General features: G+C 38.7%; 1 protein-coding gene across 2 annotated transcripts in view; it reads left to right on the top strand.

Moving 5' to 3' along the window:
• Lrp2 (LDL receptor related protein 2) overlaps nt 1-14,785 on the top strand; it is a 197,621-nt gene that overhangs the window by 55,042 nt on the left and 127,794 nt on the right. For both annotated transcript variants that reach the window (XM_046447392.2, XM_046447391.2), the window contains exons 5-10: nt 3,883-3,993; nt 4,305-4,418; nt 5,996-6,112; nt 7,265-7,414; nt 8,831-8,950; nt 14,297-14,425. In XM_046447392.2, the coding sequence (XP_046303348.1) occupies nt 3,883-3,993; nt 4,305-4,418; nt 5,996-6,112; nt 7,265-7,414; nt 8,831-8,950; nt 14,297-14,425 (741 nt within the window). The remainder of the gene's footprint in view (nt 1-3,882; nt 3,994-4,304; nt 4,419-5,995; nt 6,113-7,264; nt 7,415-8,830; nt 8,951-14,296; nt 14,426-14,785) is intronic.

Below are 14,785 nucleotides of genomic sequence, written 5' to 3'. Positions count from 1 at the left end.
GTTTAGGGGCATGAGCCATGTCAGTGAGTACTGTTTTCATTCTTCTCCTTTCAGTTTTATGGCACTGGCTCTCAAAAAGCAGGACAGAAAAAACAAGAGACCTGCCTAATACATTTCTCCCAGATCTCTCATATTCATAATAATCACCAAAAGTGTGGTACAGTCCCAGTTCAAATAAATTTTCCTCTTGGCAGATAGCTTATCTATTGCAAAGAGCTGGGTTTTTAAAGATTTTTTTTTTTCTCCCTGCTGCTTGCTGCTGCTCTTAAAAGGCTAGATAACACACTGACACCAGGAGCTATCTGGTACATGGCGGGACGGGAATTGCTTGCTGGCCTTACCTGGCCTTTTGCATCTCTTGAAGACAGAATTAGTAAACAGAGTTGTCTGAACCATTTTAAAGGCACTTTTACAAAGCATACCATCTTAATGATGGAAAGACAGCAATAACCTTAAGCACTTGCTCATTTTTGGATGATTAACAAATAAAATGAAGTTCAGAAAAAATTTAGAAATTTAAACAGCTATTTAAAAATGCCTTGCATACCATCCCCACCCTACCCCCTAGGATCGAGCTTATTTATTTGTTACACTTAAAGTTTTATTTGACTGGACTGAGAATCAGATCTCTCAGAAATTTGTTCCTGGCATTTTTCTTTGGCTTTCATCAGTCTCTTGGCCAAAAGTTCAGCATATTCTGTAGCCTCTTTCTTATCTTTTTAGTATACTGTTTCTTCAGAGCAATATGCTGGCATCTATGTTGCAGGACACATGGAGTGACAAGCTGAATACTTTGTTTCTTGCCTTCTTTGTTTAAGAGCTTTCTGACAACATAGTTATGGACATTTATTTTTATTTTTATTTTTATTTTTTTTGGTAACAGGGATCAAACCCAGGGGTGCTCAACCACTGAACCACATCCCAGCATTTTTTACAAAATGTTTTATTTAGAGATAGGATCTTGCTGAGTTGCTTAGGGCCTTGTTAAGTTGCTGAGGCTATCTTTGAACTTGTGATCCTTCTGCCTCAGCCTCCTGAGCTGCTGGGATGTACCCCCTTGCCCAGCCAACATCTTCTTTACAGATTGAAAGGTTTGCAGATTGTGCCAGCTTGGGCCCAGGGTGATGAGAGACACTAGTATTAGTCAGTCCAGGAATATTCTTCTTTCCCCTTTTTTCACCCCAGTAGTCAAGTTGAAAACACTCAGATTGGCATCCCCTAACAGATTTGTGCTTTCTTCAGTTCTGGTTTGTGTTGGTAATTTCCTTCTTACTTTGTAGCAGGTGGATGTGGTCATGGGTCAGGACACCTGCTTCATGGGAAAACCTTGTTCTTTGTTCCTACCACTGATTCAGATCACATGATCCTTCTAATCTTTACCCATAGCACTGCAGCAACTTCTGTGGCCATACCCTTCTCATAAAAAGTAGGAAGCTGGTGTTCATTGTTGGCTTCAGTGAGTTTTTGGCAGCCTGTAGCTGGGAAGGAGATACTGAGCTTCATCTTGAAGCCGTTGGAGTGTCATGGAAAAGAGCCTTCCGTTTAATGTGACTGGTTCTGTAACTTTTGCCAGTTAGATACTCAAGAACACTTGATAGATGAGGTTTGAACTTCTGGAGATGAGAAGATTTAGGTTTATTCCTTTTCTATACACAAAACATGAAAATATAATTTGAGAGATTTTTAAAAAAAAGTGTGAGTTCTTAACAGAGGACAAGTTTAATACAGTTTTAGTACAGAATTTTGTGCACATCTTCTACTTGAAAAGACTTTGGGATCATCCAAACAACTGTCCGATGCATCTTTGTATGTCTAAAACATCACATTGGGTTCTTGAATGCAAATTTAGCCTCAATGTGAAACTGTGTAATCTGATCTTTGAAATCTTAACTAAGACATGCCTTTTCCTTGGTTAAAAAGAAATCTGAAGACTGCGTGAGAATCACTAGGAAACATTTTTAATTAAAAATATAGACCAAGGATGATATCATACATGCGGAAAATAGGGTAGTCAAAGACCATAAAAAGCGGATGTTCAGATATTTCAAAAGCTGTTTAAAATGGTCTCCTGTGATAACTCTGAGCATTTCTTGAGCATAGTGAGTAGTGTCCTACTGCTAAGAATTCTAAAATGATAAGACAGGTTCCTTGTCCTCAGGGGTTTTTATTAAGCTATGAGGGAAACAGATAAGAAACCAACAGAACAAATCCTATAGTTAGGAGTCATGAGTTTCAAGTGTGAGGAAACAGGAGGGACAGACACCATTTTGTTCTTCAAGGGACATCCTGACTTTCTGCAGGGTTAAACATCTAGTTAATAGCATTGAGGTGACCATATATGTATAATATGGCCATAAGACAGTTATCCCCACACCCCAGAATCCACACCCCAGAATCCATTGGTTCCCCATTCCTTGGATTCAATCAACTATGGGTAAAAATATTTGGAAAAAATTGCCTGAACTAAACATGCACAGGCTTTCCCCCCTCATTATTCCCTAAAGAATATAGTATGATAAATACTTACATAGCATTTATGTGCTAGGTATTATGTATGAACTAGAGATTATTTAAAGTAAATGAAGGAATAGATGAATTCTAGATAGGGAAGAGGGAAGGGAGGGAAAGGGAGGAGGCAGGGGACTAGCAAAGATGGAGGAATGTGATGGACATCATTATCCAAAGTACATGTATGAAGACACGAATTGGGTGTCAATCTACTTTATATACAAGCAGAGATATGAAAAATTGTGGTATATATGTGTGATAAGAATTGTAATGCAAAAAAACACAAAGTAGGGCTGAGGATGTGGCTCAAGTGGTAACACGCTCATCAGGCATGCGTGGGACTCTGGGTTCGATCCTTAGCACCACATAAAAATAAAATAAAGATGTTGTGTCCACCGAAAACTGCAAAATAAATATTAAAAAATTCTCTCTCTCTTTAAAAAAAAACACAAAGTACATGTGTAAAGTCATGAATTGGCATGAACATATATTATATATAAAGATATGAAAAATTGTGCTCTATGAGTAATAAGAATTGTAATGCATTCTGCTGTCATGTATTTAAAAAAATAAAATCAATAAAAAATAAATAAATAAAGCAAATGAAAGGATGTATGTAATGCAAATACTGCACCATTTTACAAAAGGGTATTGGGCATCTTTGGGTTTTGGTATGCATTGGGTGGTCTTGGAACCAATTCACAGAATCCCCCATGGATATTGAGGGATGACTGTAATTTGGGCTTATGGAACAATTATGCTTTTCAGTTCCCAGGTGTTGTCTTTTTAGGGCCCTCGACTGGCTGCGGTAGATTATCTAGACTGGGGAAGAAGAAGTAGTGACAGAGAGAGGGTAAACAGTTGAATAAGAGCAAATAGCTGCTGAGTGAGATCCCTGGGCTCAGACCTATTTTCTCTTTCTCTCATTTCAGTGAAAAAAAAAATGACCCTTTATCTCCCAGATCATGTGTGGGGGTACATGAGTTTCCTGGGATGTCATTTGTATCATGTAAAAAAAAGGTTCCATTTTGAACTGTTAAATTCTTTCCAATTCTTTCACTCAAAAGTTTTTCACTCAAAAGCCACTTACTTCTTTAAGGGAGAGATCCCTGGGTTTCCAAATCCCCCTACTGTTCAGCTCATAGCTTTCTGTAGTCTCTGCATTGGCATGTAACCTAGTTTGTCATCTGCTATTTGTGTCATTATTTGATTATGGTCCCTCTCTCTTATCTAATAGGAGGCCAGGGATCATATCTCTTTGTGTACCAATATATGTTCACCATTTAGTGCCTAGCACATAGCTGTCACTCAAGAAATGTTTGCTGAAGAAGTGTCTTAAGGTTCACTTGCTGTTTCTGTTCTTTTTAAAAATAGAATATCCAGTATGTGAGCAGCTTACTTGTGCTAATGGAGCCTGCTATAACACGAGTCAGAAGTGTGATTCGAAAGTTGATTGCAGGGACTCTTCTGATGAAGCCAACTGCAGTAAGTAATGTGTGTAAGAGGTGCTGTGGTGTGTTGCAGCTTGAGAGAGTCAATTATCTGCACATCTTTCCAAGCCCACATTCTACAAATTCATTTTAGTGGTCTGTAGTCAGCCTCTGGTGGCAGTATTTACACCATGATAATCGGTAAACACCACAAAGTTGGAGAAGAGGTTGTTAAACGTTTACCAGAACACTGCTGACAATAAGAGTCTCTTTTTAAACTTGAGACAGAATCTTCCTGTGAGATGAAATGGCTGCAGTGGAATTGAAATTCTCCCTTTTTTTTCCTTTGTTAACCTTGTGTTCCAGCTGAGACATGCTTGCGTGACGAATTTCAGTGTGGCAATGGAGAGTGTATCCCTCGTGCCTATGTCTGTGACCATGACCACGACTGTGAAGACAGCAGTGATGAACATAATTGCAGTACGGTGATTCCCTTATGCTGGGTCATGTGGTTAGGAGTATTTTATGTTTGTTTTTTCCCACCAGATACCCATTTTCCTCTAAGAAAGAATCACTGTATTTGATTACACATGGAACCAAAAATTCATTTGGGGGCCGTGGGCTTGAGCCTTAGCCATGTATTGGGCCTGGATTCCTTTATCTTTCAAAGATCTGTGTAGAGTTGAAGGGTTGCTGACGGGACAGTGCATTCTTTCCTTAGGCTACAGGGGTACGGGTATATTGTATCACAGGATTCAGATTACCCATAGCTCAGGAATGGACCTGATCACTTTGATAGTGGAGTGCAAGAAGAGCTCCAAAGGGAAGGAGCGCCCTACTAGCAATGGTTTTCCTCTCTTCTTTGAAATCACTGCCACATTCAAATTGGAGGGTCAAGAAAGTTTCAGTGTGCTATAGATGGCTTCTGTTGCCTCTGCTTCTTTGCCCTGATCCTACTTTTATTTTTGTGCTGTAGCCTGCAGTTTGAATGCCCTTTCTCTTACTGTTGCCATCTCCGGACTCATTTTTTTAGGAATATGTAACATTAGAAAGGAGACTCTGGGGGAATTTTAATTCCAATTCACTGGCAGGTTTTTGTGGTCATTTATTTACTAGAATGAATGATTTTTCTCTACATCTGTTTTGATTGGTTGGTACCCATGCCTTATGGGGTCACTGAGTATTTTCATTATCATCCTAATTTTCTATGATTGGTGCCTGATTTTCTTTCTGGACAGTATTTGTTTTTATTTATTTTTCTTTTTTTATTTTATTTTATTTTTTTTATTTTTTATTTTTTATTGTTGGTTGTTCAAAACATTACATAGTTCATGATATATCATCTTTCACACTTTGCTTCAAGTGGGTTATGAACTCCCATTTTTAGCCCATATACAGATTGCAGAATCACATCAATTACACATCCATTGATTTACATATTGCCATACTAGTGACTGTCGTGTTCTGCTACCTTTCCTATCCCAGTATTTGTTTTTAAATATTTTTATTTTTGAGTTGTAGTTGGACACAATACCTTTATTTTTTTTTACTTATCTTTATGTGATGCTAAGGATTGAACCCAGGGCCTCGCACGTGCTAGATGAGCACTCTACTGCTGAGCCACAATCCCAGCCCTCAGTGACAGTCTTAAAGAGGTGCTGTGACATCATGGGATGGTGACCCAAAATCATGTGGTCCAAAATATCCGTGATGGTGCTTGTGGCAAAGTAAGAGAATGTTGGCCATTGGCACATTTAGCATCTGGATCAGTTTGCCTCCGCTGTTCTGTGTCAACCTATTCCTAGATTCTTAATCTTGAGAAATAGAGACTGGCACCTGAGTTTGCTTCCTGGACCCAAAGCTGCTATTATCTTTTCCTTTCCTTCTTTTAATTTTTCTCCTTCTCTTCCTGCTTTTTTTTTTTTTTTCATTTTTTGTCAAGATACTGATGTAGAAACTTCAGTTTCTAGGAGCCCAGTTCAAGTAGTAGGGTGAGCACTTGGACTTTTGACAAAAGCGATTTGTGTCTGTGTAGTGCAGCTGTTTCTCTCTTCCAGACTATCAGACCTGTGGTGGCCACCAGTTCACCTGCCCCAATGGCCAGTGCATTCATCAAAACTGGGTTTGTGACGGACAGGATGACTGTCAAGGCTTTGCAGATGAAGATGGCTGTGGTAAGGAGGAGGCGAGATTCCTACTGAAAAGCATTTCTTTTAGGTTTTTCCTCCCTTCCTTATTAGAATTTTTTACCCTCAGAATTGTCTGGGGTTTATTTAATTAGTGGGTGGATTAGAAGAAGGTGACTCCACTAGCTTTTCCTAAAATGACTGGACCCAAATGTAGCATAACTTTTAACCTCTTCCTTCCTATTATTAAGGCAAAGTAGTTGGAACTGTCTGTTTTCTCCCTCATCACACTCTGATCCTTTCCTCTGTATTCCACTCTGCCTGCTTTACCTGTGTAAAAGTTGTAGGCTGGAGGATGTACGAAAAATAGGGTAAAATGTGATTATTTCTCTTAGACCTTACAACCTTTAAAAATAACTTTGAACTGTGGCAACAGTTGAGTTTTGTTTTGAGTTTTTGCAAATTCTAATTTCCAGTTGAGACGTTGACATTAATGGTGATGGACAGGCCACACTGGAAACAGTGGGATGGAACTAGGGACTAGCAGGTGCAGGGCAGACTACTATTTAGTCAAGTGTTTAAAGAGTATTTGAAAAGATAATTGCAAATGCCATGCCCTTCCTTACCTTGCTGTTCTCATCAGCTGTCCTGAAGTTACTAACACCACACCATACTTCAAGTTGCCTGCACTGTTCCAGTCCTAGATCTAATAAAGACGATGTTTGTTCTGGAACCATCCATTGGTCTCATGTTTCAGTGTCCAAGAATTATGGTTTTTCTTCTTCTGTCAACATTTCACTAAATAAAAGAAATCAAACAACCAAAACCCAAACTTAGGGACTCTGGAGTTACCTTGATGGCCCTCATTCTGTAATTCATGATTTAAATACCTGAACCTTCTCCTCAGGGGTGTGAATCTAGTTTGTTGATATTTCAGGTTCATATCAGATTTATGCTCTTACAGCTTGGCTGGGGGCTGCCTCTTTCAGAAAGAGCGGAACTTAAATAATTCCATTTTCTCTTTAGAATCTCAAAGGCTAAGGGTAGCGTATGAAACTGTGAATTTATTGTAAAATATAGGTAATTTGTGGATTTCTATTGTCTACTTGGTTTATATTTTCTATCTTCTCTTAATCATGGAATAAAAAGGACTGATTCTCCCTCTCATATGGCCTGTAACTCTCTCTTTTTTCCTCACAGAGAGCAATCGTCGTCATCATTTGTGTTACCCAAGAGAATGGGCTTGCCCAGAGTCTGGACTATGCATCTCAATATTTCAAGTTTGTGATGGGATTTTAGATTGTCCGGGAGGAGAAGATGAAAACAGTACCACTAATAGGCAATATTGTGGTGAGTATGGATATGGGTAGCTTTCAGAACAGATTCTCAATACATAGTGTATCGGTTGTCATTTGCACAACACAGTTCTCCAAGACTTAGTGGCTTAAATTGCACCTTTTATTATTTCTCACAATTCTGTAGGCTAATTAGTGGTTCTTCTGGCTTAGACTAGCTCACTTGCATGTCAGAATGTTGCAGTAAAAGCTGGGGCTAGCCTAGGCTTGTTATCATGGTGGTGGAAAGAGCAAACCCTAACGCTCAAACCTGTGTCATGTTTGCTAATGTCTTAGTGACATGGTGGGACACTTGGCTGAGCCCAGAATGGCTTGAAGAAGTAGTTTCCATTTCTTGATGGGGGAACTTAAAAAAATTCCCCTCCAATAGGGAGGTTTGTCTTAATGACAATTTTGATGATTCTAAAGGTGTTCTGGAGATATCATTATCATTATCGTTATTACTATTATTTGAGGTGTTGGGGTCTTTTGCACACTAGGAAAGTGCTCTTCTGTGAACTGTAACTCCTGCTCTCTTCTGGATATTTTATTTCTTGTCTTTTACTTATGAAAAAAGTCTTGTCTGGCTGTATCTCCCTACCCACAAATGCAACTAGTTTCTAGATTATGTACTTTGAGTTGTTTTTCCAGTGGTAACATTGGATTGGCCACGCAGTGTTGCTTGATAATATTTTATGTGATCAATCACTAGAGTTAGTGGTTGTAGAATATAACCCCCACTCCCAACCCATAAACTGTGTGGACAGTTGATTGTCCTGCAGTGAAATACAATGTGTGGCCCTGATTTCATCATCTGTACACCTTCTAACCAGACCTGTGGCTGCCTAGCTGTGCCCAAGTAACTGTAACCCCAAGAACTTTTTTTTTCCCTGACAAAACTCATAATGTTTAAATATGCTGAGAGACTTCTATGGCATCCCCTACCCTTTCATTTGGGAGTTCTATCATAAAAGCTTAAAAATTAATGAGATATGTAGTCATAGTCAAAAGTTAAAAAATGAATGTTAAAAATATGAAAATTTATAATCCCCTGAAATCTCACCACTTGAAGCTAGCTAGCTATGTTTAACATTTCTAGGTGTATTTTCAGTATAGTTACTTGGGAATTCTTAGTCTCTTCTATGATGTGGACAAAAAGACTTATGACCTGATTTTTCCATAAATAGCATTTATAATGACTTACACTTGGTTGTAACAGTAGTTATGATTTTTAAAAAGGAGTTTTATTTTTTAAAATTTGGATCAAGCTTTTATTATATAATGTTGCAGAAGAATTTGATGGGGCAGATTCCCTGTACCTCTATGACATGCACACTAGGCTTTTACTTGTAGAATAATAAAAGCTTTTGGGTGGATCAGTCTTGTCCAGAGGTTACCATAAATTCAACAAAGATTTTTTTTCTCTGTCTAGGTATGAGCATGTGCCCTCTCCTAAACTGTGAGTACCAATGCCACAAGACACCATATGGAGGAGATTGTTTTTGCCCTCCGTCTTATATCATCAACCAAAATGACAGTCGCACCTGTGTTGGTAAGTGACAAGTGGGAGCTCCTGGCTTTTCATCACAGTTTACTGATGGGCTCCAGGATCCTGACATGCAGGAGTTTGTAATTGTGGGTAGGAGTGATTGCCTGTATAACAGGAGCAGCATAATACTCAAAGAAAACCTGGAAAGAGTAATTTTTAATTCTGAGAAGCTTGTGTGAAGTGCAGTAAGCTAAGGAGTAGATTTGCGATGAGTGAGTTGACCAGCCTCATGGACCTGTCTGCTGCCTGATGATAGGGGTAGTCCTTTTGAGTTTCCTTTATCAGGGTTTAGAAGCAGGATTGGTTTGGCCAGGTTGGTTATGCAATGCTGAGATACTTCCATTCATGTGGTGGAGAGATAGCTGCTGCTTTCAGTCCATTAAGCTCCCTTGGCCTCTTCTCCAGGAAGCACAAATGTTCCCAGGATCCAGCAACTAGAGTTGTCACTGCTCTGGTGACCGCATTGGTAGGTCACTGCCTGTACTGTGTTGAGTGTTAATTCCACTGCTTTTCACCTTTGCTTGGAATTGACATTCAAGATGAGCAAATTCTTTATCATGATGTTTCTAGCTAGTGGTTGCCCTTGAGCTAGACACCAATTGGTTGAATAATTCCCCACATCTCTCTTATCTGAATTATAAAAATGATTCTTCCCATGGGGAGATTTTTGAATCTGATGTCAGCATAATTTGCTATGAGAAGGATGGAGACTTACGTTGGGAGAATTAGACATCAGTGTTTGATTTCTTAGGATTTGAGTTTGTAGCTCTGATTTCTTTTTTTACCCCCTATTTTTGATACATGAACAACAAACACATAGGCAGAACATAATCACAGAGTTGTTTTTTTTTTTAATTTTTCCATTTTAGTTGCTTTTAGTTTTTTAAAATACCTTTATTTTATTTATTTTATTTTTATGTGGAGCTGTGGATCGAATCCAGGGCCTTGCAAGTGCTAGACGAGTGCTCTATCTCTAAGCCACAACCCCAGCCCCAATCACAGAGGTTTAAAGAAACTTTGTTTTCATTGGTGTTGGAGAAAGGTGTTTGGGAGGTAATTGTAACTACTTATTAAAGTTCAATTTAGTATCCATATATGGATCTCCAAAACATAGATGATTCAGAATTTTCCCAGAATTGATGTTCTTTGGATCCTTAGAAATTTGAGATTCTTTAGGGATTTCTAAATTTTAAATATATTTTAATTATAAAAATTTTTGATATGCATAAGAAATATTTTTATTATATTTTTCATTTTTACTTTTTGGCGGTACTGGGGATTAAACCCACAGCTTTGCACATGCTACATCCTCAACCCTAGAATTTAAAATAAATTTCTAAAATTTTAGAACTTTATTTAGCAAAAAGTACTGAATTTATTTTAGCAAAAAATACTGAATTTGGATAACCTAGTGAGGCTATTCACTCTTCACTCTCACTCAATACTTCGTTTTCAACATAATTATATTTTATTACAAGTGGTTGATCTTAAGTATGTATGGCCAGAAGAACCTTTTGGTACCAGAAGTAAACTCTAGTTTGCAACTTTAACTTGAAATTCTTGAGAAAGTCTGTTCTTCAGTGTAACTGAGAACTATAATATGCTGAGAAAAACTGGATTTCACATTTGATTAAGTAATCCAATTGAGTTTGTTCTTGTGGTGTTCAAAGCAGGTATTTTTAGGTTTTTGATATCAAGTCTGTGTCTCAGGTTTGATCACAACCTAGTTGCTCCTCTTAAGTAACTGCATTTGGCAAAGTGGGTTAAGATCAAGTGGTTCATTCAAGTCAGTCTGAGGGATCCTGGAGACCTCCCCCAAATTATTTAAAAAGCCCCCAAGTTTCTCATCATTTCAAGACATTATTTATAAAAAAGCATTGTGATCTACAACTGGCCTTCAGTGTGATTTTAAAATTTATTATAATCATCAGTGCATTGGTGATGTAGTTGGGGAATTTAAAATCACTTTTTACACACACGTCCTCATTTGGCAGGTGTCTTTGAAAGCACTCTTCGTGCTTCCCAGTGTCCCTGCTTGGGCAACATCCCTTTTTTTTCCTGAGTGGTACTCATCCGTAGGGGTGAGGCTGCTGCTTTGTTTTTGGCAAACGTCAGGCTTCTCTACTCCCCTTTGCTGCCACCCAGCTGCCAATCCGATTTCCAGCTTTTTAGTTCTTTGGGCGAGTCCCTTTTCTCCTAGTAGAAAAGGAATTCCAATAGAAATACCAGAAGCCTCATCTCAGGATTACGTCAACTTTTCTCTCCTTTTCCTTTTTTTTTTCTCTCCTAGTTCAGTCTTGCGAAGCCCACAACCTGTTCTCAGCCTTTTTTTCACTCTAGCGCTCAGATAGCATGTTTGCCATCTTTTCAGTACATTAGTCTGTGAGCCTTGGCTTATATTCCCAAGTATCTAGGATTTCTTACATGTCAGAGGCTCCTGAAGATATGAAAGTTGACATAACAAGGTTATTGTGGTTGTAAATTTTTACATGTAAACTACTAATGAATGCAATACAGAAAATTGCAATATTGATGAGGTAGAGAGGGAAGATGGGAGGGGAGGGGGGATAGTAGGGGATAGGAAAGGTAGCAGAATACAACAGTCACTAATATGCCATTATGTAAAAAGGTGAGTGTGTAACCGATGTGATTCTGCATTTTGTATTTGGGGTAAAAATGGGAGTTCATAACCCAATTGAGTCAAATGTATGAAAGATGATATATCATGAGCTTTGTAATGTTTTGAAAAACCAATAAAAAAAAAGAAAATTGCAATATTATTATGCACAAAATCATTTCAAGATTTGTATTTAGTTCATAGCACATTGGAATTCGTGTGGTCCAACACTAGCGCACTAGTTTTTAAGTTCCACAACAGATATCTTTCAAGTCCCCAGTGTGTTTCTGGAACGTTACTACAGATAACCTTATTTAGAGAAAAGCTCAGAAGTCTACATTTGAGGTCCTTTTTGAATGTGATGCCCCCTTACCGTCTGCGGAGACCTTTTCTGTGACCTTTCCTATCCTTTAAGAATGCATGATTTGCCCTTGACTTAACATTTATTTGATATTTGTTTCAAAGAAGACTTCAATTTTCTCTTTGTAAAGAGAACTCTTTAGTTTAAACACATGACATTAAAAAGCCAGTTATACTTGTTTAAGCAGAGCTGAAATTCTAGGGGAATTGCTGTTTGGGTTTGCTCTCACAGGCACTTCAATTCAACAAACACTCTGTATGGCTGTAACCCTCTGCATAGCTGATTTGTCCCAGAGGCTTCAGGTGTTGGAAGCCCCTGCAACATTTGTCATCTTAGACATGGTTCTCCCGTGAATGCCTTGGTCGTAATCAGGAATAAAACTGAATAATCTTGACATGAATCTGCTGTCTTTTTGCCATTCATGTGCTCTTGGTAGTCTTGACATGGCAGTGGAAGCTCTGTGGCATGCTGAAACAGTTTGCTGGGCTCATTGTTTCTGATTGACAGGACATGCTATTTGTTGACAGGCTGACATCGTGGTGCAGAGTTAGGGCAGGGAGGTCATTCGGCTTGGCGGAGTTTCACACAGTCAGATGGATCAGAGGTGTCCAAGGGGGTCTAAGCTGAGAAGGGGTTTTAGTTATTTTCAAAGCAGCATTTATTGGTAGGAGGAGGCAAAGAGTAAATAGAAAAGAGAAAGATAAAGATAATGATGTGTGTGTGTGTGTGTGTGTGTGTGTGTGTGTGTGTGACGGGGGTTGTAAAATAGTTTCAGTGTTGTACATAGTTTCCACCATTCTCTGCCCTCATGAAAACTCTCAATTCCACTTTCATTTTCTTGTCTTCACTTTGATGACAGATATTTAATTAGCCTTTGTTTTCCACCCTAAGTATCTAAAGGATATAATCTCAGTCATTAAAAGTGACAGTGATTTTATGCACTTGTTCAAAAGTGCATTTGGAGCACAGGTGATACGAAAGGTTTTTGAGCCTAAGAATTTTGTTCTGACTTTGCTTTTCCTCTGTTTGACATCAGAACTCCTGCTCACAGGTGACTCCAGACCCTTACACCTAGTCTGTCCAAATGAGGGTATGACATTCTGGGGGCTTTCAGGGGAATGTCTTATACTTTTCATTCCCACTGAGGTGAAGCCTCAGGTGGAGCTTTCTTGGGGTTGATGTGAGGAGTTTTATCCATGAGGGCCTTTCACTCCTGTGTGGTTTTTTACCTTCTATCAAGAGAGGATTGATTTCCCTGCCTTTGGTTAGTCATAGTAGTTGGCAAGAAAGATGTGATGAGCCATGTTGTCAGGTTTTAGCCTGGAGGGGAAAAAAATGGAATAATTCGCTTGATCCCGGAACTTTCTTGGTCCTTTCTAGTTGGGAGTCCTGGGATGGGGGACCACACAACATATGTAGTGGAACCCAGTTCACACCTCTGACATTCATCTGCAAATGAAATCAGATTGCAGAAATCTGGAGAATTTTAGACCTGAGGGTGCAACAGTTTCAGAAAGTATAATCTTGAGAATTTCCTAAAGCTAGAAGGAATGGGAATTCTGTTGGTATAGGCTGTGGAGATCACCCTCCCAGGGAAGAGAGCAGAGAGAAGGATGATAGAGGGTGGTGGTAGACTTGGAGCTCAAATGACAGCCATGATTCACCAATGATGGCACCATCTGTGCACCTCTCAAGCCTTCTGATCTTTGCCAATTACATTGAAATTTTTCACACAGCAGAACTGGGGCTTCTATGGCTATGAATTGAGCTTTTCCATGTAAGGATTTTTAAAAAACTTATTAAATGAATGAATAAGCTAATGAAAAACTAGAAGATAGTCTTCATGCCTTGAAAATATTTTTAATTTCAGTTATAATTTTTTGATATCAAAGGGATGACAGCTGGGTAAATAGACCTTTCCAAACACTTTACTGCAGTGACAGATCATGTCTTCTTGAGAAGATGAGTATAAATCAGGTCTTTGTTAAGAAATATTCTGTCCAATTGGCCTTTCAGCAACAAGGCAAATATTCCTATATCTTCACTCTCCAATTTGGTAACTAGTGGTCTATTGAGGACCTAAACTGTGACACATATGACTGAGAAACTGAATTATTAACTTAATTTTAATCAATCTAAATATGAATTTAGATAACCATAGGGACAAGTGGATAGCATTTGGAAGCACACTTTGCAAAAAAAATCCATATATCCAAATATATATATGGATTTGGCTATAAATGCTTCCCTTTGAAGCATTTGGGACGTGTACCAACCTTCAGAGGAGGGCCATCTTGACCACGAGTATTGTCTGAGACTGCTCAAGAAATGTGATAAACATGATCATGAGTGTATTTTTCTTACGTGGCAGATTTTGATGATTGCCAGATATGGGGAATTTGTGACCAGAAGTGTGAAAACCGAATGGGCCATCATGTGTGCCACTGTGAAGAAGGGTATATACTGGAGCGTGGAAACCATTGCAAAGCTAATGATTCCTGTGAGTACATGGTAGATACCTGTGTCTCTGAACAACAGACTTCTGCTAGCTGTCTTTCCACAGCCGAGGAGGAAAGAAATGTCAGCATTTAAGCAGGAGCAGGGTTTTATCATCACAAATCAGGGGTGGTCCTGGCTGCTTCGAAGAATGAGTCAACATTAATTTGTACTTTGATTATTAAGGACCAATCTTTATGTTAATGGTGGCCATAATTAATATTTATTGGTCTAGGCTATTATATCACCCCCTCATACAGCTGTGGAATAAGTTCTTATGGCTGTATTTGACTGACGTGGACATTGAAATTTTAATTTACTCACCACAAATGTAGGTGGCGTTTATTTATAGAAATAATTTTGG

Source organism: Marmota monax, unplaced genomic scaffold (assembly GCF_021218885.2).
Source record: "Marmota monax isolate L192 unplaced genomic scaffold, Marmota_monax_Labrador192_F-V1.1 WCK01_AAM20220418_F8-fsc00007, whole genome shotgun sequence".
NCBI classification, from domain to species: domain Eukaryota; kingdom Metazoa; phylum Chordata; class Mammalia; order Rodentia; family Sciuridae; genus Marmota; species Marmota monax.
Note: the sequence above shows the minus strand (reverse complement) of the source record. Positions and strands in the feature narration are given on the sequence as shown.